At 41.1% G+C, this 21,876-nt stretch overlaps 1 protein-coding gene across 1 annotated transcript in view; it reads right to left on the bottom strand.

Moving 5' to 3' along the window:
* LOC143844491 (interleukin-20 receptor subunit alpha-like) overlaps positions 1-21,876 on the bottom strand; it is a 30,616-nt gene that overhangs the window by 5,329 nt on the left and 3,411 nt on the right. The window contains exons 2-6 of the mRNA XM_077351659.1: positions 10,427-10,556; positions 8,554-8,732; positions 3,995-4,170; positions 2,480-2,621; positions 679-818 (exon numbers count right to left, since the gene is read on the bottom strand). Coding sequence (XP_077207774.1) covers positions 679-818; positions 2,480-2,621; positions 3,995-4,170; positions 8,554-8,732; positions 10,427-10,556 — 767 coding nt within the window. The remainder of the gene's footprint in view (positions 1-678; positions 819-2,479; positions 2,622-3,994; positions 4,171-8,553; positions 8,733-10,426; positions 10,557-21,876) is intronic.

Below are 21,876 nucleotides of genomic sequence, written 5' to 3'. Positions count from 1 at the left end.
GACTTGGCTGTGGTTTTGGTTTCCCTGATAAGTGCAGGAAAGGCAGGGGTGAATGAGTGCTTCCAGTCCCTCCAGTTTTCTTTGCGTGTGAAGACAGCCAATGAGTGAGAGAGCCTTCAGGATTCTAAACAGGCAGAGCCAGGCCATTCCATCTATAATCACTGTAATCTGTAGCCTGGCTTCAGGGTAGCTCATGGTCCTCTGAAGCTGTGCGTGCCTGAGGCTCTTCCAAGCAGCAACAGAGCTGGGAGGACAGAAATGGAGGGAACTGCCTCACTGAAAACACAATGGCTGCTTTCCCCTCATGTGCCATTGTGCACAGAGCATCTGAGTTCATGTACTGCTTCTGATCTTCCTGGGATTCTGTATCACACTTTGCAGCAGATATTTATCACAACCATGTGGAGGAAGTAATGTGTAAGACAGATCCCGAGGCCCTGCTCAAGCAATTTCTCTCTCTCTCTCTCTGAAAGGGTGGGGAGTCATGATGAGAAATTACATGCATTCTCTGAGAGATTTGGTGTCATTGTTGATGCTTTGTACTTCCCCCATGTGGCTGCAGTGAAGGAGAAGTTTCACATGAGGGATTTTGTTTTAAAGACACAGACTAGAGTTCGAGCATATGAAGTATTTTAAGTGACAGGACAGTAGTAAAAATGTATAAGGAAAAGTCCTTACCAAGTTCTTAGGAAACGTTTGCTTCACTGTGTGAATGTACCTGTATATACAACAGCCTGGCACCAAAATAATAAGGACAGTTAAGAAGACAGGCAAAATATATCCAAATATGATTGTTGTCGTCTGCTTGAAAGTAGGATCTGTTGAGAAAACATAAAGGGTAATGTGACAATCCATTCTCCAGGTGAGCTCCTAGGAGTGTCTATGCTGCCAGCTGCATGTCTGAACAGGCTCCACCAAAGAGAATTGAAAAAATATTGATTGGTTACTTTTAAAAAGGAGAGTAACCATGCCTGTTTGCAATATTAGAAAATATTCCCATATTTCCAAATGACACCATAAATAAGGTTTTCAAATAACCTTTGGAAATTAGAAAACTCAACCAAGAGTTGCAGAAAAACTGTTTGTAGACTCAGTGCTGTCATTTTGACACCCCTTCCCCAATCTGTTGACATATAATCTAGCATTTTGTGAAATATCCCTTCCAGAATATGTATGTATGCTGTTAAATAATTGCTTTCTGTAACTTCTTACTTGTACAGCTGGGTTAGATTCTTTTAAACTCTATATTTAGTCTGTTCTTCCCTAACAAGTTACTACAGTCCTTGCCAGGAGATTCTTTCATTGGCTAATTTACCCCAATTATTAGAGATACATAGACTGCTAATAAGGACTAAAAAGGGCTGACTTGCTTGTTTCTAATAAAAGAGTGAAAATTATGCTCTTCAAAATAAAATGAAAGCAAAAAAGGCATCCACTTAATACTGCAGAGCTGAAAGCATCAGGCTGTGAAAGGAGGCCTCTTTCAGTAACTTTTGAACCTGAAATGGGTGTGGTAGAGAAGAAAGATGGGGAGGGGGAATATATTTCATTCCCTTCTTTGAATGGAGGGAATTTCAGGGCAGACTTCCTTTGAATGGGACTCCTAGAGGGTAAAGGACAAGCAAAGAACGAGTGAATGTGAAAATGCAGGCAATTCACAGGCTGCAAGATTGGCCAGGTGGGTGGGGATGGGAAGGGGGGGTATCCTTACATCAACAGGGAAGGTACTTAATAGCTTGGTCCCCGACTAATCAGTGGGTTCTGCTATTGGCTAGAGCTCCAAAGTGATGGCCACATGATGGGACTGATTTTAACAAGAATGCTATCTGCAGTATACAGAGATCTCTGTCTATAAATCCAACAAATCCTCCAGGTAGTGTCTGGAGACCTCCCAGAATTACAACTGATTTCCAGATGTCAGAGATCAGTTCACCTGGAAAGAATGGCTGCTTTAGTAAGTGGATTCTATGGCATTATACACCAATGAAGTCCTTCTCCACAAACTCTAGGGATGTCAGCCCCCAGGTGAGACTTGGGGATGCCCTGGAATTCCAGAAAATGTATGTTTTGGAGAATGGAATCTGTGGCATTCTGCCCTGCTGAGGTCCCTATCCTCCCCAAGCTCCTTCCCATATCTCAAGGATCTCTCCAACCTGGATCTGGCAAGCATACCCCTTCCACTGCAGTTGGGGGCCACCCGACCTAACCCTGTCTGCCTCAGGCTGCACCCCCAAAAGTTCCAGGTATTTTTCAACCTAGAGCTTGCAACCCCACGTGTATATGTGCTTGGTTAATTGTATTATTCAGTATCTGATTTCTTAAGCTTATATGCTTTTACAAAGTCAGGTACTTCTCCTTACGACCTGTACAGGAGAAGGAGAGAGGAAGCCCTTTCACATGTTTCTCATATTTTTTTCAATCTTTAGGAACAACTCCATCTGATATAAAAACTCAGTATATTTTGTAAGCTTTGACTCACCTTTCAGAGTATCAATGCAATGCTCTTTGGAAAATCCACTAAGCAGAAGTGGAGTAATATATATTTGCACTGTAACACAGTATCCTGTGTTTGGCTCTAACTGCTGCACTTCCAGACTGTTGTTTTTAATACAGAAGGTCCACTAGAAGAAACAGAGCATGTTCACATATTAACAACATTCTGAAGAATCTCTGAAAAGCAATTTGAACTATGGCATGTCTATGCAAATTGCTAATGACTATGACATTACTAAACTTAACCTGATAGGGAAGAAGATCAGGGCATATATTGGGGAGAAACTAAGCAATGACAAGTAGTTATTAAAAGGTTATACAATTCTGTATAATTCATTAAAAAACATGCTTATGATCTGGCCTGTGTTTACCTTCATATACACATTTGCTTTAAAATCTCAATATCTCAATGAAAGGTGAATTTGGGATTGCAGGTGAAAGATGGTACTATGTTTTTATATAATGTGTAATTGTATCTTTATATCTAAATGTAAACTAGAAAACAGAATGGAACCGAGCATGAAGTTATAAAGAAGTTTTACATATTTTGGGCATCCCTGTGGCATCCAGAATAAAAGTGGTTGATCATGTGACTGCCATACTGGGCAACCACTTCAAGGGATTAATTCAGTAATCTCACACAAAAAAAATCTCCCAAATCCATCTTTTTTGTTGCTTTAGTGATTTCATTGCCCTGACCTGGCTAGCCCAATCTCATCAGATCTCGGCCATTAAGAACAGTCGGCCCTGGTCATTGTTTGGAATACCAAGGACTGCCACGGTTGCTACAGAAAGATGGGCAATGGCAAGCCACCTCCAAACATCTCTTGCAACTTGATGGCAACAAAATAAAACAACATTTTAAAGTATCTTCAGCTGTCGCCTTGCCAAACCCAGTTTGGGGCAGTGTCTGGGAAGTTTGGAAGCTGGAGAGGGAGTTTAACAGTGATGTGATACCTTGGATTCCCCCCTCTAATGCTGCCATGTCCTTCAGGGTAACGAATCTCTTTAGCCTGAAGATCAGATATAATTACAGAAGAACTCTAGGTCTCCTCTGAAGGTTGGCCACGCTAATCAAAAGCATCTGTCTTGCATTCACACAGTTGGCAAAGAAGTCAGTTGTCCCATCCTGGGTGTAATGGGGAGGGGGGGGAATCTCCTGCTATGATGGGAGACCTCCTGATCTAAGCCCCTTCCCTACAGCTACTTAACAGGCTGGCAGAGGGGAAATGGGGTAGGGGATTTTTGGTTCTGTGCTGATGTGTGCTGTTACTTCTAACATGAAACCAGAAGTGATATCATTGTGTCAGAATGATGCTCTAGGGTTAACCAAGAAGCCTATGGCTTAACCATAGAGTTTTAGATGTACCAGAAAGTGTTGCCCCAACATGATGACATTACTTCTGGTTTCACACCAGTGATGCCAAAAGTCTGACCCTGCTTCCAAATTCTCCTGCAGCACAGCCTTTTCAAGGTCTAGATCCAGAAACCCTTCTCTTACCCTTTTCTTAATTTTTTTGTTGAATACAGTCACATTATATTGCAGGCTGGGGTATATTTGATGCAAATACTCAGGTTCCTCTCCTGGGGCTCTCTGCCATCTCTCAGGTGGAGTCACAATGACTGAAATAGAGTTTTCAGTAGAAGACAGGGAAAATGCAGGTGGATCAATTTTAGCTGCAAAAGAAAGCACATATAATTATGCATAACAACAAGAGCCAAAATTGATTGCATTCTCTTCTGGATCTCTTTCTGTGGTTTATTTTTTATTGTGAATCCTTCAAATTACATGGATTTCTATCATTAAAAACTCCTATCTACTCCCCAGGGCCCTTAAAAACCAATCCATTCCACTTTCTAAAAAAATGCTTGTTATTAGGATCCCCAAATCTTTGAAACTGTTTCCAATGGGATTTTAGGCTTCTTGTTTGTAAATAGGCCCCATGCCCACACTGGGTGGCCAACTGCTTTTGAAGCTAAGAGGACTTTCAAAGGCAGTTTGTGATATGGCACAAGGGGGTCCATGTTCACTGGGAAAAAAGTTTTAAAATCCCATTGAGCTTTATGTGAACCTAAGCAGCATCCAGCCATGTACTTCAGTAATTTCATTTAAAAGCCTTGAAAGTTATGTAAATTTTAGACTAACAATGTGCACATAATGAAAAATGCACTGCAGTAAAACAAGGTCTGTTGGAAACAACATATAACAGAGAGTACGATGCAGAAGAGCAGAAAAGATGTATGTAAAAGGACCAAGAGTTGTTACCCTGTCAAGTGCCCCCATATAGAAGGCAGTCTTCAAGAAGACCATATGCCTGGCACATATTGGGAACCGTGCAGGCTGGCACACACAGAGACCAGACTGACAGATACTCGATATGGAAAGTTATTGGAAACATTTCTTGGTCATGGAGGTCAGGCTGGACTCCATCTTGTCTGCTAGAATAAGATGGGAAAAATTTCCTTCTGCATTTCCTCTAGGCCAGTCCAACAGACTTCAGCCTAAATGGGAAGTTATGGGAAGCACAATAGGATCAGTGCTCTTCCCAGCCAAACCATCAGATTGTCTCTAGAGAAGCCTGAACTAATTAAATCTTCTTATATCTATCTCAGTTGAAACCTCCTGCCACACCCTTGTACCAATGACCCTCATTGTTCTTCCCTATCTCCATATCCACCGATCAATGTGAGCCATTACATCCAGTCTGGGTGAGAGCCTGCTTGTATCCCCACCTGGAGTTTAGACAAACACTAATCCCATCAGCATGGCTCATCAAGGGCATTATTTTTACAGTCTCTGACCATGAGTCACACTCTGAGCTCCTAGCTCAGTGACCTCACAGTTCAAACTCACCAATCAGGTATTATGAGTAGAGACTGATCATCAGTCACGTACCTCCTAGTGGGCAGTCACTGGGGCTGGCCCAGAAATTTCAAATTCTATATCAAGTCTTGCACATCCTCAAAATGTGTGTGTGTTGTGTTGATCCCTCCACACCCGGCATCCTTTCCACCCCTGATGCTGTCAGCTCTGCATCTTTGCTTGGACCCAGGAGAGGTGCAGTATGTCTCTTAACCATTTCCCCTGTAGAACTTAGTGTGTATGATTTTGCTTGTGTGTTTTGAATGTATCCCAATAGTTTCCCCAAATAAATCCCTTTGAACATAAGTTTAATTGTCATCTCTAGGTTTCTCCCTAGGAATGGATCCTGTAAAAATTGGTAGAAAAGACCTTGTGTTACCCAGCCTCTTGCTATGTTCATGATTTCCCACAATTCCCTTTGGGGGATCCACTTCTGGGTAATAGAGTCACAAACTACATAACCCCAACTGTTTGATTTTCCACTGTAGGCGGATGAGCTCTATGTGTCAGATCTCCATCTGCAAGGAACTCCCTGATCAGAAGGAAAGGCATTCTAGGATGTTAGAAGATGGTTTAATTGTGTTTCTTTGCTCCATGAAACATCAGTTTGCACAACTACAATATACAAGTGGAGACCAGTGTATGTTTGAGAGAACAAAATAGGAAGAAGACAACAGTGACCAGTTGAGACCTGTTCTCATGATGAGCAGTTCACATAGCCAGTTGCCAGAAGCACAATGCAAGAAGCTGGCACACTGGTCATATGAATTTGCTCAGTGCCATGCAGACTTCAAAGAAGAAAAAGAAGAGCAAGCAATAGTCCAGGGCAAATAGTAGTTAAATAGAAAGCAGTGATTTCAATTGTAAAACAGCATCTATTGAAATATACTAAATTTCCCTGTCCACAATCTTTCTATGATATAAACAACATTTTATTTATTTATGTAGTTGTCTATCTGTTTCACTTGAGGTCCAGAAAATGAGGTTCTTCTGAATGCCTGTGGCTCAGTCACAGAGCATCTCCTTGACATGCAGAAGGACCCAGGTTCAATCCCTGGTATTTCCAGTTGAAAGCACCAGGTGGTGGATGATGTGAATAGTCACCGCCAATCTGCGGAGACAATACTGACCTTGATGGACCAAAGGCCTGATTCAGTTTAAGGCAGCATCATGTGTTCAAATAGAAAACGAAATTTCAAAGATTCCAAAGGAGAAGTATAACTAGGGTTTGTTGACAGGGGCATCCAGCCAACCACCACCCTGGATATAGGCATAGAATTGATATCAAATGTTTAATCTCAAAACCATGTTTTAAGTACCTCTGGAATGAACTAAGGATGCCCTTCTATACCTTTGTACCTGCTGTTGCAAAGAGAAAAAAAGAAGAAGGTGCAAGGGAGAACAGTTTATTTGACCTTTGAGATTCCCATGTGTTTTGCAATAAGCTTCATCTCTAATTAGCTACAGTTACATCAAAACATGTTAATATCAATATTATATAATTTAGAATAAATATAAATAATTTGAAATGCCCCCAATTAACTCAAGACACTCCTTTTGCATGTTTTAGAGAACCTAACAAATTCTGTAGAGTGATATAAAAAACCTGAATAATTTATAACTCGAAGCCCTATTATATAAACTAAAAAAGATAAAAGAACTCATGGTAAATATCAATAAAAGGTTCATATCAAAAACTGAGACAATATGGTATACTTTGAATAGAAAATTCTCTGGCTCTCACAAATGGATGGAACCAAGTATGATGTGAGAAATCCAGGCTCCGATTTAACCCTTAAAGCAGTGGTCCCCTACTTTTTTTATCACTAGGGACTGGTCAATGCTTGACAATTTTACTGAGGCCCGTGGGGGGGGGTAGTCTTTTGCTGAGGGGCGTCGCAACCACTGCCTAAGCCCCTGCTCCACTTTCTTTTCTGCTGGTGTTCCGGACTTCCCACCGCCCTCTGGGGGGCGCTGCCAGCAGCAGCTGCACAGTGTCATGCCGAGGGGGAGCCCCAGCCATGGCGGCCGCTGGAGAGCACCAAAGGTGAGCCAGCAGCAGAGTGGCAGGGCAGCCCCCGAGGCAGCAGCCGGGGAGGAGGACTAGGAGGAGCCGTGGCCCAGTACCAACTGATCTGCGGCCCAGTACCGGTCCCTGGACCGGGAGTTGGGGACCGCTGCCTTAAAGGACTGACGATCTCAAAAATGCTCAGTCACTATTTTCCAGATGGCCCAACAGCAATGCAGATGGGATCAAAAGATCCATGCTCAGTTAATCCACACTGTAAATGTGGTGAATCTCAATATAATATGTAATCAGGACACGTATAAAAGGGCCAGGCTTTTATTCAACCCACAGGGGGCTAAAGCTCTCTATCTAAGAATCCACTGTACCTCCCTGCTCATTAGTAGCTTGTCACTGTGGCCTGGTTGCTTTTTGGTACCCTAAAAACAATATCTATGATATGATTACATTCAACAAAATGTGAAACAAAAAGTACTTCTGTTCTTCTAAGAGAGAGCCTGCTTTTGTTTTTAAACACTGAGGTATTTTTAAACACCCTGAGATTTTTCCTCCATATATACAGCTTATCACACAGCATCTAATAGCATATATCACTACTTTGTCAAGTTCTCTAATTCATGTTTCCCATCTGTAGGATTTATGAATACTTCAATACTGCACGTAAATATACCATATGAACAATTTCTGCATTTAAAATGACCCATTGGTGGATTTGTACCTGGTAAAAATTGCCCAGATTTTTTGTATCACACTAAAAAAAATAAATGCTCAGAGTGTATCTCAAATTAAAAATTAATTTAAACTAATTTATTATTAGTTTGCATATTTACTATAAATGATATAATATTGGTATTAACATGCATTGTGATTGTATCTATTGTAACTTTATTTTATTGGATCTCCTGACAGAGTGTATAAGGAAAAGCATGGGGTTCTAAAAGGCCAAATAAACTGTTCTCCCTTGCACCTTGTTCTTTTTTCTTTACCTACCAGTACAGCCTTGTTTTCTTCCCTACCTGATGTTGCAACCACATTTACAAACAAATTGTCATGTAAACATTTTATCAGCCACAGTACATTTCGAATCTATTGTAAAATATCAGTCTTGGCTATCCTCCAGAATAGTCCATCCCAGTTGTAAACATGTAACATGGCTTAGGTATTTCCTTACTGTCTGTGAATGGATTAAACCGTGCAGATTCTGCCCAGCTGGAACAGTTTCCATTTGAAAAGGCTTTTACTCTGGCATGATATAGTTCCTTATGGTCATAAGTTTCATGTGAGAGGTCACACCAAGTTTGACTGATATTTTTGCATTCTGAATTCTTAATCCATTTATCCGTGCCATATCTGTATTTAAAATGGTAGAGGAAAGAGAGGGAAACAGTTAGCATACATGCAGCTTATCATCCTTTCCCATAAAGATAAGTCCAAAATTGCTTGGATATTTTTCTAGAATGCTCCCATGAACTTTTGTACACGTCCCTGTGAGAAGAATTACTCAGTGTAGTCCATAACTCTTGTGGACAAGTACACACAAAGCAATTTATCAATTTTTCTTATTTATTAAGTTTGTATCGTACTTTTCCACTTTGGAGGTTCCCCCCCATTTTACTCTCTCAATGACCCTGTGAGGTAGGTGGCTAAGTGACAATGGCAAGTCCAAGATCTCTCAATGACTATCATGACATATTGGTAGCTTCAAGATATTTTGATCTGGGATTACTCTTTGAATTTCACTGTCAATTGTCATTCATAGCTGCTGTTTCGGTTAAGAAGACAGCAAAAAACATTTGGAGACTCACTCCATTCTGTTCAATTTGTCCTTGCCCACCTTTGCAAACCAAGGACAGCTGGGGGGTGGGGGGGAAGCTACTAATGTTTGATTCACAAGTGATGGCAGAAACCAGGCCCAAATGAAGGGCAGGTTCAATCCTCTTGCACTTATGCCATGTTGCTGGCATTCATGCCTCAGCGTCTTCACTCTTGAATTAATGTACACTGTATGAGGCTGCCACTGAAGACTGGTCAAAGACTGCAGCTATCACAACATTATGAGACTTACATTTTATTGAGATCAGGTTTTCAGGGAGAATGTTATACCTATTTATTTCTACTATTACATATTAGTTAACTCCAGATTTAAATCAACGTGCTGATTTTACACATCAAGTATTTGAAGGAACAGCCCATTCATCCTTCCCTCAGTTGTAGCAGGGAAGCTTTGCTCCAGATCCCATCATTTTTGGTGGTAAGTCTGATGGAGCTTTTAGGTAGGGGCTTCTTGGTAGTTGAACCAACTTCTTGGAACATGGATACCCTTTCTAGGGTTTTTTCATTTTTTGGCTACTGAATTAAAACTTGGCTGCTTGGGAGAGCTTTCACAAAGACTAGCTAGATGGTTTGTTTCTACATTGCTGTTGCAGCCAGGTTCTGGTGTGTTTCTTCCAAACTGGGGCTGTTGGCTTTACTTTTTAAAGTTGATTTTATTGTGCCATGCAATATTTACTTTGAATATTTTCCCATGCCTTGTTCTTTTATGAGTAATTAATTAAAAAAATACTTTCTTCTGACTTCTACTAACAAAGGGATGGCAGTTTGACCTTTGGGCAGAGTTAGCTTGAGAAGGTTATGAAAGTAGGAAGAATTTTATAAGAAACACAATCAATTGGTTTGGAGACTCTTCCTGAGCAGCCCAGTAACGTAGGTCAAAGAAATAGACTCTTCCAAGCGTATTTACTTATTTACATAACTTGTACAAAAATGTTCAATGCTGCCTTTAATAAAATAAAGTATCATGACAAATAGCCAAAGCAATATATAAGTTCCCAGAAGCCAGTAGAAAAATATAAGCATAAGCAACACATGATAAAATAACAGATGAGGAAAAACAGCAAATCAAAAAGATAAAAACAAGCTGGAGATCTTAATTAAAACGGGGAAAGAACTCTTTTATTGTTATGAAAACAACACAATGAAAAACTTTGCAAAATAAAAGTGCAACACAAGTAATAATAGTGGTAACATGGGAAAATCAAACGTACATTAAATACTTCACTGTATAGTTTACTTTTTCTGCTGCTATGCCTTCTGGTGGCAGCCAATGTAAGACATTCTTCATGTTTTTAGATACAAAATGGACATTCATAGGACTGGGTAAAGTACAGTGTGATGCTGTTGGGAAAATAATATGATATATGTGAACAACTGGAAAAGACATTTGCATTAATAAATACAAAACAGCAGGTGTGGGGAGGCAGGAAAACATGGCTATTAGTGATAAGACAAGGAATTGTGCAAGACAAATGCATCTCCCTTGCTTATCACTGGAATCTTTACCCAGCCTCTTCTAGAGCCTGTCCCTTTGCCCACTAAGATTAGGCTAAAAGGCTAAGGGCTTTTTTGCTGGCAACATCTCTTTTTTGTCATTAAATTGTGGTTTTCAAAGTGAAAGACATTCAGAGGTGGTTTGCCATTACCTCTGTGTAGCAACCCTTGTTTTCCTTTGATGGTCTCCCATCTAAGTACTAATTAGGGACAACCCTACTTAGTTTCCAAGAATTAAGGAGATTAGGACAGCCTGAACCATCCAGGTCAGAGCTGCAACATTTTACATTCTAGAGTTCTGTCCATCCTCAGTTTATCTGTACACAATAACCAATATGACTGTAAGATATGGCATTGTAATGGAATTTTGAGTTTGACTCCTTGGCCTTGGGAAGTGACCAGCAATTCCCTGGAAGGAATGTCTTACAGTTGTATGGAGCAAGCAACATATGGGGAGGTGATAGCCTTTGATCTCTAATAGCAGCATTTTGGTTTCTCTCTGTAAAGTACACTGAATGCTAGGACATTGATTGGCTGTTTTGACAAAGGATTATCATTGGCTGTATTTGGTTGTGACACAGATGTAACAGAATTGATTTTTGCTATATATTCCCTGTCATGTAAGAAGATCATAGTCTGACAAAGGGTGCTTGCACTCGAAAGCTCACACCCTGAATAAATCTTTGTTGGTCTTAAAGGTGCTACTGTACTCTGAGTTTATTATGCAAGTTTCTATCGTTTAAAAAGGACTGAGTGTTCTTAGGGGCCCTTATAAGTCTCAGTTGAAAACTATAGCAACAATCCAGGAAGATACTTCCACTGACCAAGCACATTCACCTTCTCCTCTGTAAAGACACCCTATATAAAGTAGTTCTTTATTGTGAGGCATTCTAAGCTTTAGGTTGCAAAGGAAAAACGCTGACAAGAAGGCAACAGAGAAGGTGCAGGAAGTGGTAGTAGAACTTGCAATTATGAATTAAGCAACAAAAATCCAATTATAACTGAATTATTTCAGATGTATTGCCTGAAGGGCATTACTAACCTTGTTCTCTGTGTTAGTGTTATCTAGGAATTTGCTTCTAGTGTAATTCTGTTTAATTTCTTCACAGCTAGTTCATGTTGACCAACTTGTTTGAAACTGGTTCAAGCTTTTAGCCAAGAGGTACAACCTTGAAGGAGCTAGCTGCAATCAGCAGGACTCAGATACTTAAACTACATGTTGTTGGTATAATAGGGCTTACTTATATTTAATTTTTTCAGACCTATGCCACTGGCATTAAGTCTATTTTCCTGTTCCAGAAACAATCATTTCCTTTTCCCTTTAATTTGTAATTCTCTCTTGCCAAAGAAACTTATTTATGATAGCAGAACTCAGCCACCCACCAAAACAAGCCACTGGACTGAAAAATACATGTGAAAAGTATATTTCACCCACCCCAATCAGAAGCAGGATGGCCAGCTCCAGCTCAAGGGCAGTTCCTTGAGATCAGGGGACAGTGACTAGGGAGGGCATATTTTGAGTGGGGGGGGGGAGTGCTCAGCAGAGATGAAATGCCATTAAATCCATGCTCTGAAGCTGCCACTTCCTCCAGGGGAACTGATCTGGGGAACAGCTGTAACTTCGGAGCCCATCATAAGGTTGTTAACTATAGCCCATTGTAAGGATTTACAAGACTATTTTTCTTAGCAGGAAAAGTATGGGTGGTTTCTAAATAGGGTTGCCACGTCCTTCCTGGGCACCAATGGGAGATGGGGGAAAGGGTTGCCTGATCCAGGCTGGAGAAGACATGGAGATTTGGGGATAGAACCTGGGGAGGACAAGGGCCACCTCCCAAAGCATCCATTTTCTCCAGGGAAACTGATCTCATAGTCTAGAGAGGACCTGTAATTTCACAGGAACTCCAGATACAACCTGGAAGCGGGCATCCCTATTTCTAGATGTCAAATCTGGACATCTTTCAGCAGATTCACTCCTTTAAAGCTGGTTCAGCCCCACGGACATTGCAGAGAGCCGCATGGCAAAATTCCGGGGGCTCCACACCAATGAAGGAAATCATCTAGGGAGATCACAATCCTCAACAAGGCCTGAAAACAACATGGTCTGAAGTGCTCAGTTTTCCCACCTGCAGTTCATTTCTTGTGAAACTGGGAAAAGAGGCTTCTAACTGAGGAGGAAATAAATCCCTTCTGCATATAAGAAGATATAGCAATGAAAGTAGAAAAATTAACTTTTGTCTAGGATAGCAAAAGACCTTGGTGTAGCCATGTGGCCTCCACTCTGCAGAGGGAATGGCATGGACTTTGTACATCATCTGATCCCCACACAACATTACCGTATGTTTCCCATGGCATGCTGACCCTCCCAATCCCTTGCATAATTCCAGTTAATGCTGACTGCCAAAGTGAGGAAGTTTCCGTGTGGGAATTTCCACATGGAAAGCAGGAAGCTCCTGAATTAAAGGGGAACATTCACATGACATCTTTCTCATTCTGAGCATGACTCATGGTGTTCCCAGGGCATTCCCTTTTAACCTGGAGAGAAATGAAACCTGGTTTCTTTTTGCAGCTTTAAAAGAATTGGGAGGGAGCTGCAGGTGGAGCCGCTACCTTGGGGAAGAACTGTGCATAGTTCCACTTTCAGAATAGCACAAGGTAGCAAGTTCTGTTGTCCTTTTTAGCCCTAATTACCCATGGAGCTGCGCAGTTCAGCTCAGTGGGGAAAGGGAAGTTAAGTCATCTGTTCAGGGCTAAGGGGGGCAATGGCATGACTGCTGCTGTGTGTCTGCACATGGGGAATGGGTAAGGTTAACAACCTTCAGGTTTTCCCAGGCGATCTCCCTGGATCTTCAGAATTCAGTTCCCCTGGAGTAAACGGCTGCTTTGGATGGTGGACTCTATTGGCATCATGCCCTGCTGCGATTCCTCTGTCAAGAAACTGGCATTGCCCAGCCATTTCCTAGACCTTCGCTTACACTTTGGCCTAGTGAAATTATAGATGGCTTCTCTCTGGGAACTTAACATTTTTGCACTTTCAGTGAGAGTTAAAATATGGGAATTAGACATAGGTGCAAATGAGATCACTGGGGACTAGAAGCTTCAAGGCTAGAGGGTCAGGAGGGAGGTTTGCCTCCATGTTCCATATCAGTAGGACAAGGAATCCTGTTTGGGGAACCCTGTATTGGGGAAAGTGGCTTGTTTCATTGTGCCTACATGCAGCTGCAGAATATCTGGACACATGTCTACCTGATTGGTCAGGCCTGGCTAACACCTGGCTAACACATTTGATTGGCCAAATAGATTCAGTCTAATTGTTGACAGTTTGGCATAAAGAAAGATAATTCATTCTTGTTTTGTGTCTTTTCTAGTTCAGACAGCTCTTGATTTTTTTTACATCTTTGAGCTAGATTGGGCCTTGCATAGTTGGAACACCTGAACTTGGACTGTGGACTCTGAAAGTTTGCCTGTTCTGTGTCTCAATCTGATCAGGTAACATCTGGATCAGACATCATACAAGTAGGAATCGGGGAGAAACTGCAGCCCATGGATTATTGTTATACAGGACACAGACTGGGGACCTAGACCTAATCTCTTCACTCTGTAATGTGTACAGCTAGAGCAGTGAAACTCTGCAATCCATCCCCTTTAATGAAAAAGAGCTGGTTATTTGTACCCCCACTTTCCACTACCTGAAGGAGTCTCAAAGCAGCCTACAATTGCCTTTCCTTCCCTTCCCCACAACAGACACCCAGTGAGGCATGTGAGGCTGAGAGAACTCCAAGAGAACTAGGACGGGCTGAAGGTCCCCCAGCCAGTTGTATGTAGAGGAAAAGTGAGGAATCAAACCCAGTTCTGCAGATCAGAGGCCACTTCTCTTAACCACTACACAAAGCTGCATTGTTGCTGCATTGTTCTTTTAGTCAAGTTGTTCTTCCAGCATCATACACACACAGCAAGAATTGTGTTTCCCTGAGGTAGTTCAACAGTGCAGCTTGAATATTGACAATCCTGAAACCTGCGGTAGGGTCAGTCACACAGATCTTTCCCACAGAATTGGCTTTCTGCCAGGAAGTTGAGTACTGGTTCTATGGCCTTGCTTGCTGTGGCCTTGTTCTTTCTGTGCTAAACTGAGTTGCCATTTTTCTACGTAATAATTTTTTAAAGTATAATCAGACATTTGTTAGCAAGTGTCTATCTTCAACCACTGCCTTCTAACATTAATGACAAAGTTGTGTTTTTAAATTTGGGAGTCAGACAACTTTGCATCATGCTCATCATCTGGTGACCTCTGCAGGGGATGTCTTCAGCAGTCAGAGGAGAAGTAGGTGCCCTCACTCAGAACCTGGAGTTTCAGAAGTGCCTATTCCTTTTATTCCCCACATTGAATTGCTATCAGTCATCTTTTACACCAGCTACTTGAATGTTCAAACTTCACAAATATGTTTTGAAACAACACATTTTGTGTTTGTCATGCATTTCTAAAAGCCTTTGTTTATTGTACAACATAAATCTGGTAGGGTAGGGTGAGTTACCGAAGAGAACAAGCTGACTGCAGCCAAAAAATCCTGGTAGTGTTCAGTCAACAGAACCCCTTCCCCTTCAGTTTTACTGATGAGTTCCTGGATGGAAAACTTTGTTTAAAAGAAGTGTCTCAACACCATTGCATTTAGCAAGCAGGCCTGTCTCTCAAATTCAGAGCCTTTCAACTGTCTCCCCTTGTTTGTCTGAACAAGTCCCGATCAGCGGAACAGTAAAAGGGAATTGTGTGGGAAGAATTGGAACCATCTCATAAACCTCAAGTAGCGGACGATTGCAATCTCGTGTTGCACAATTGTTCCCTGGCAATAGGTTGCAAAATAAAGGCCTTTGAGATGTCCAACATCACTCACATGATAGGGACACTTGATAGAATATCCCCCCCCCCCAAAAAAAAAACCCTAACTCATTACTGTGGCACTATCTTCAATTATGTATCTGAAGAAGTGTGTGTGCACATGAAAGCCTATACCCAGAATTAAACTTTGTTGGTCTTAAAGGTGCCACTGGACTCAAACTTCGTTCTACCTGAAATTTTAATTGGCTCATAATGAAACCTCAAGTACTGTTTCTGATTAGTGAAGGATCAAAACAGAGTTTAATATACCCCTGGCTCTCATAGTCTCTTGATGTATTTATATCTTTAGAGCCAGTTGCTGGATGCTTTCCCTGTTATGTATATGTAAGAAAGAACAAATGTAACAAGGTGTTTTATCAAATAAACAACTGGGAATGCCAGATTCCAGGGAACGACACACCCCAGAGGAATACATGGGAATAATACAGTGCCAAGTGAATCACTATGCTTCCAAAGCAACCACATTCCAATGCACCTCCTGGCAATATATTAGAAAACGGGCCAAAATGCCCAGGTGTGAGGCATCTGTGAAAACAAAGCTATCATATCACATGGGAAAGATGCAGTCAATTTCATCACTATACCAGCCGTGCAAAATTGCTTCTGAGCAGGGCTCCTACCCTAAGTAAACATGAGAAAACAGACACATGTACATTTTTTACAAACAGGGTACACAATGTTTCCAACATGCAAGCAATGGCTGGGCAGAAAAATTCCTTAAGCATGAAACAACAGCTCTGCGTGCCTAACTTTTTGCGGGTACCCACAGCAGGATGTTCCTCTGGAACATCTTCCTGCTTCTGCTTCATCCTGCCCTTATTGTTGGTGAATCTGAAGACTAAACAAATTTGGCTGGCATACTATGAGCAATGTGGCTCCCAAGTGTGGCTCCACCCAGTTCACACAATTTGACAGAAAGCACTCTTGTCTCGTAATGAAAACGTACTTGTGTATCCAAGGAATATTCTTCTGTAGTCAAAGAGACTATGACCGTTTATGCACTGGGCACTTCAGTGCCCCAGGTCTCGTGCAGGAGCACAAATTGGGGGCAGATGAGATGCACTGGCCCAAATGCTCCCCCGTGTGAGTGCAGGAAGAGGTGGTGCAACCTGCCACAACTAAAACTCCAGCCTGCAGCACAGCATGAAACCTCCAGTGCATAACGGTTATGAGGGGTCTGTCCACGTTAACCTACATTTGTTCAGTAAATATCTTCTCTTGAATAAGACAGTCATTCCTTCTTCCAAGTCAACAATCAGTACAATTCTAGAGCCTTTCTTTTGGATGCATTAAGTGCTGCTGACTAACTCAAGCACCCAAAACCTCTGCCACTTAAATGTTTTCTGCTTGTTCTCTGGGGATATTTGCAGTTCTGTCCATTTGCTCTTTGTTAGACATGAAATACTATGACCTTTTCTCCAGGAAATTACCTACACCTTAACATTTTTCTGTTTATATACCTCTGTATTACTTGGGTGCCTTAAGGAATAAAACTATGGACTGGTTAGAAATTATGTTACTAATCCCTTCCCTTGCCTTTTTGTCTTCAAAGACAGGTAAAATTGGCTCAAGTTTCCTGTCTTTTACTTCATTGGAACGTCGGCAACCACATGCTTGCATGGTGCATTTTTGGAACTGCACAGCAAAGACCCAGCTTTGCTTCTGGCTAGGAGAACCTCCTTTAATGGATGGAAGAGATTAATGCTTATACAGAGAGTGAACAAAACTCTGTCCTGGCTTTGGCAAATGCCATCAATACTATGTCACAGTTCTGTTAGCAAGGTTTCCCTTTTTCTGTTTTCTAGATTGTCCCTATATATGTTATTACACAAATATGTAAATGTGTTTAAAGTACTGCTAATGTTTTAAGCATGCTCTATATCTTCTAAGTCTTAAGTATCACAATATGTTGGTACCTTGAGCCCTATGGATCCTCTTAGCTGTTTCTGCACTAAGGGCTTTGTGCCAGGTTGCTGGCTTGAGTTTGAGCCAGAGTAGGTTGCCCCATCTCTTCCTGCTCCTGCATGGGGGAGCATTTGGCCCAGAGCACCTCATCCGCCCCAAATTTGTGTTCCTGCATGGAAGCCAGAACAGCAAAGTTCCCAGTGCAGAAACAGTAGTTGTATCATTTTGCTATGTGAGCAAAGTCATAGGGTTCAGGGTGCCAAAAGAAAGAAGAAATTGTCTGCTACCAGAGTAGTTGCCCTGCATGAAGTCCAGGTTTTCATAGCAGGATTACCAGACTGTTAATCTGGAATTTGGTTCCCAGGGTAACACTACTCTCAAGAGTAACACTGTAGCATGCAGGTAATCAATCCACTATTACAGAGATAAGAATAAAACAGCCAAGCTAAAGTTAATGTAATGCAAATCCATAGAACAAATATAATTAAATTCCCCAAATCCTCTAGAATTGAATTTCTACTGGAATTAAAAACAGTAATTATGTAATGAAACAATGCCCATGAAAAATAAAGTTAAAGGCTGAAACACTTAAGGAAAATTGAATATTGGCATTTTGAAGTTGGCAGTTTCAAGCCAGCATCATGCTTTATTCCAGACCCTCAGCTATCCTCTGTGCATTTTCCTTTCCACATAATATTACTTTCAATTTAACAAGTATATTGAAATTGGCTTTCGTATAAGTTTTAAAAAGCAAAGGACAAACTTCAGCACAAACGGAAGAATGGTTCCTTTGTATGGAAAACATCTCAGTTAGCAGAATGATACCGATATTAAAAGATGATGAAGAACCATTTGTATAAGATGAGATGGGAATATTTGGAGTCCCAAGAGAGGGAGAGTACATTCACTCAAAAATGCCAGGACTGTAATTCTTTTGGAACTATGGTGGCATTATGATGAGTTGCCGCAGATATTTGACTGGTAGATGGAGTTCTGCAGTTCAAGATCTAGCCAAGTTCATGTGAATTGCAGATGTATCTTTGCAAGATTCTTGCTGTTCCAAGCAACACTGTGTTCTGGAGCTGAGTTAGTGTCATTTTCTGCTTTATTATTATTATTATTATTATTATTATTATTATTATTATTATTATTATTATTATTATTATTACTGTTGCTCTGTGATCAATGCAAGCAAGTAGAATGAAGGCCTCAGTCTCAAAAGTTTAGGCCGTAAAGATGGGCTGATGGTAGAAACAAACCAGCCTGCATATTTTAAAAAGTAAGGGCACTGAGTCTGAGCTGGGTGTGGAAGCAGATGGGTTCAGCAAACGAGGAAAACAGGAATAACCCTAATTGCTTTGTGTTCTCTGATCTCATAGTATCTAGGGCAATCTTACAAGTATTATTTAGAAGTCTGACTGGAGTTCCATGATTGGGACCACAAGCACAAACCTTCTGACTCACAAGTCCTGAGGGACTGCAGCAGGCTGTGCACTGAATGCTGTCATACCATGGAAAGGAAGAAGTGACACCAATATGAGTGATCCCATTTGCTTCTACCAAACCCGTGGATAATGACTTGATCTACTGTAGTATTTATTCTCTGAGAAAACCTACAGAGTCTCGATCTCAACCTGCCATAGGCATGGGCTTGGTTTGTGCCCACACATGTGGTGTAGCTATTTTGATCTATTTTACTGCCTCTGATCATCTTGATGGAACAGGACAGCTGGTTTTAAACAATACGACCTACACACCTGCTAATCCCCACCCACAGATATAGCTGTCTAGGTTTCTGGCTTAGTTACAGATCACCTATGACTGTAACCAAACCTGTCCCAATACTGTGATCAAGCCCTATGCCATGATCATTCTGTTGCCTGGAGCTGTGATCTCTTTGCCTGGGAAAGGAAGCTGAACGCTGACCCTTCCTTTCCAGAAAAGGAGTGTTTTTTAAAAAAAAGCTATACCAGCGCTAGCCATGGTGAGTTCAAACTTTGTTCTGCTACTTAACCTACCTGGCTACCCCCCTGAATCTAACTACTTTTAAAGGTAAGTAAACAACATTACTGAGGAAGCTCTAACTCTACGTGCAGATAGATGGCTTCTTTAGACTGGCTGCTAAGAGGGAAGAAAATATTTGTCCATTTCATCATTGCTTAAAAAATAAGAAATGCCAACACTTGCAGCAGAGGTCAAGTGAATACTGCTGGGAATGTAGGGGCAATTACATCCCCCAAAAGTTCACAGACCATTCCTGTGCCCTAAGAGAGATAATGGGGGCACAGGGCTATTTGCACGTGAACAGAGTATGTGTTGCTTGCTGTGGTATCTGAGTTTACAAAAGTCAATATGGGAGGCAGGCCTAATCAGGTTTACTCTGAAGTAATTCCCATATTATACAAAAGGGCTTACTTCCACAAAAGTGTTCTTAGGGTTGCAGCAGAAATAGCAGTGCTCTCTGCAGGCACGTGGCCACTGAGAGACAGGACGGCTGTTTTATTCTTGGGGGGCATCAGAGAGGACACTGCAGTTTGTACAAAAATCATGGTCTGGTAGACTAACCAGAATATGCTATAAATTGTGGCTAATTGTGGCATCTGAGTACAACTGAATGCTGGGTTTCTTGTTAAAAGGACAACTAGGACTTATAGACTCAACATGCACTCAACATATACTGAATCAAAACATGCTATTTTGGAGGATTTTCTTTCTGACTGTCCTGATAAATTAAAATGTTTTTTTGTCACATAAACATATTTATATTCAAGATAATTGACAAGAGATATCTGTTGTGAATTTCTTGATGGTAGATCTGTTTTAACCACAGTTTAGAGTATAATGAGCATGATGAACCACAGACATTTAGTCTTTTAAACCACCATCATTTATAGTGGCTGTTTATTGACATTGGTCTTCTGGGGCATCCACACTGGGATAAATAAAAGGGGAAAAAACATTCTCTAAAATGGGTGCATTGGCACACATTAAGAAACCTTTATTCGACCACACAAAAGAAATGGCAGAATAATTAATGACAATTTTAAGCAAAGAATGCTACTTGATCTTTTAAATATGTTTTAGTACACTGCAGAAGTTCCCACGAGAGATTTATGAGTGTTCTGAAATTTGAAGCTGATGAATGATCTTCCAGTTCATGTGCCAACTTATCAAGTTCCATAAATAACATAACCGATTCCCCCCCCCCACCCCCATTGCATCTACTGAATCAAAACACAACATAGCACACAAAATCATGCAATAATACATCACCCTTTCACACTGAGTAAGTGACCCTATGGACTTGCTGTTTTCACACATCACAAAGGAACTACAAATGTGAACAAGAAATCCCTTGGCTTCCTCTCCCCTCCTCTACTTTTGCATGGATTTAAATGAAAAATGATTATTATGCAAGGATTGCCATTGTATGTTGGGTAACAATAAAGATGGTACAACAACAATAAAGTTACCAGAATTGGAGTGGAACGCATACTTTGGTAATAGGTGGCACTTCATATTTTGTTGTAAACATGCATCTGGTAGACAGCAGGTGCGCAGTTTGCTTATAGCTTTTGCTAATTTTTCAGAGGATATGCTCAGTTCCATGAGGAGCCAGGAGTACTTCATAGAACAAACCTGCATGGAGACCATCTGATTCTTATATGTTGTCGCTTATCTTACTTTTGGTTTCCAAATTCCGACCTTGGTTCGCACATAGAAGATGACTACAAGAGTCTTCATTTAATTCTCAATTCTGCCATGAACTTGGTGGCCAATCTTTCCTAAGCCATTAGTTGTCCTTTGCAGGATGGTAATAATACGGGCATAACTTACAGGGTGGTTGTTTGAATTACAGAGGTAACAGCTGTATTCAGATGTCAGAAAAAGTTTGTTCAAAATGAGAATGAATCCCAAATCCTCAAGCTCATGCATTCCCTCCCCTTGCCCTTGTAGGCCATACCAAGACTGAGGACATTCTTGTTTAGGAAGTCATCAATCTAACTGCAGCTTGTGGTGTCCAATGAGTGTGCGTCAACAAATTGTTATGTATTTCTTGCCAGCAGGCACATTGGAACCTGATCAAACCAGGACATTTGTCAATCAAATTCAGCTTGCTACAGGAGGAAAGTGGCAAGAGGAGTGAGGTAAGCACATGAGTGCAGCAACCAGTTTGGTTTGGGCTCTGCACTGGCAAACCTTAGTTTAATTACAACGGATTGTGACCACTGAATGCAAAATTTATGTTTCTGTGTTAAAGAATGGAAGAGAGGAAAATATGTGTAAATGGACACAACAGATACTGAGCTAAATTAAACACTGTATAAATTATGACTGTCTAGACTAGAGTCTATCAACCAAAACAGCACA

This window comes from Paroedura picta, chromosome 1 (genome assembly GCF_049243985.1).
Source record: "Paroedura picta isolate Pp20150507F chromosome 1, Ppicta_v3.0, whole genome shotgun sequence".
Lineage (NCBI taxonomy): Eukaryota > Metazoa > Chordata > Lepidosauria > Squamata > Gekkonidae > Paroedura > Paroedura picta.
This window is presented reverse-complemented; position numbering and strand designations above follow the sequence as displayed.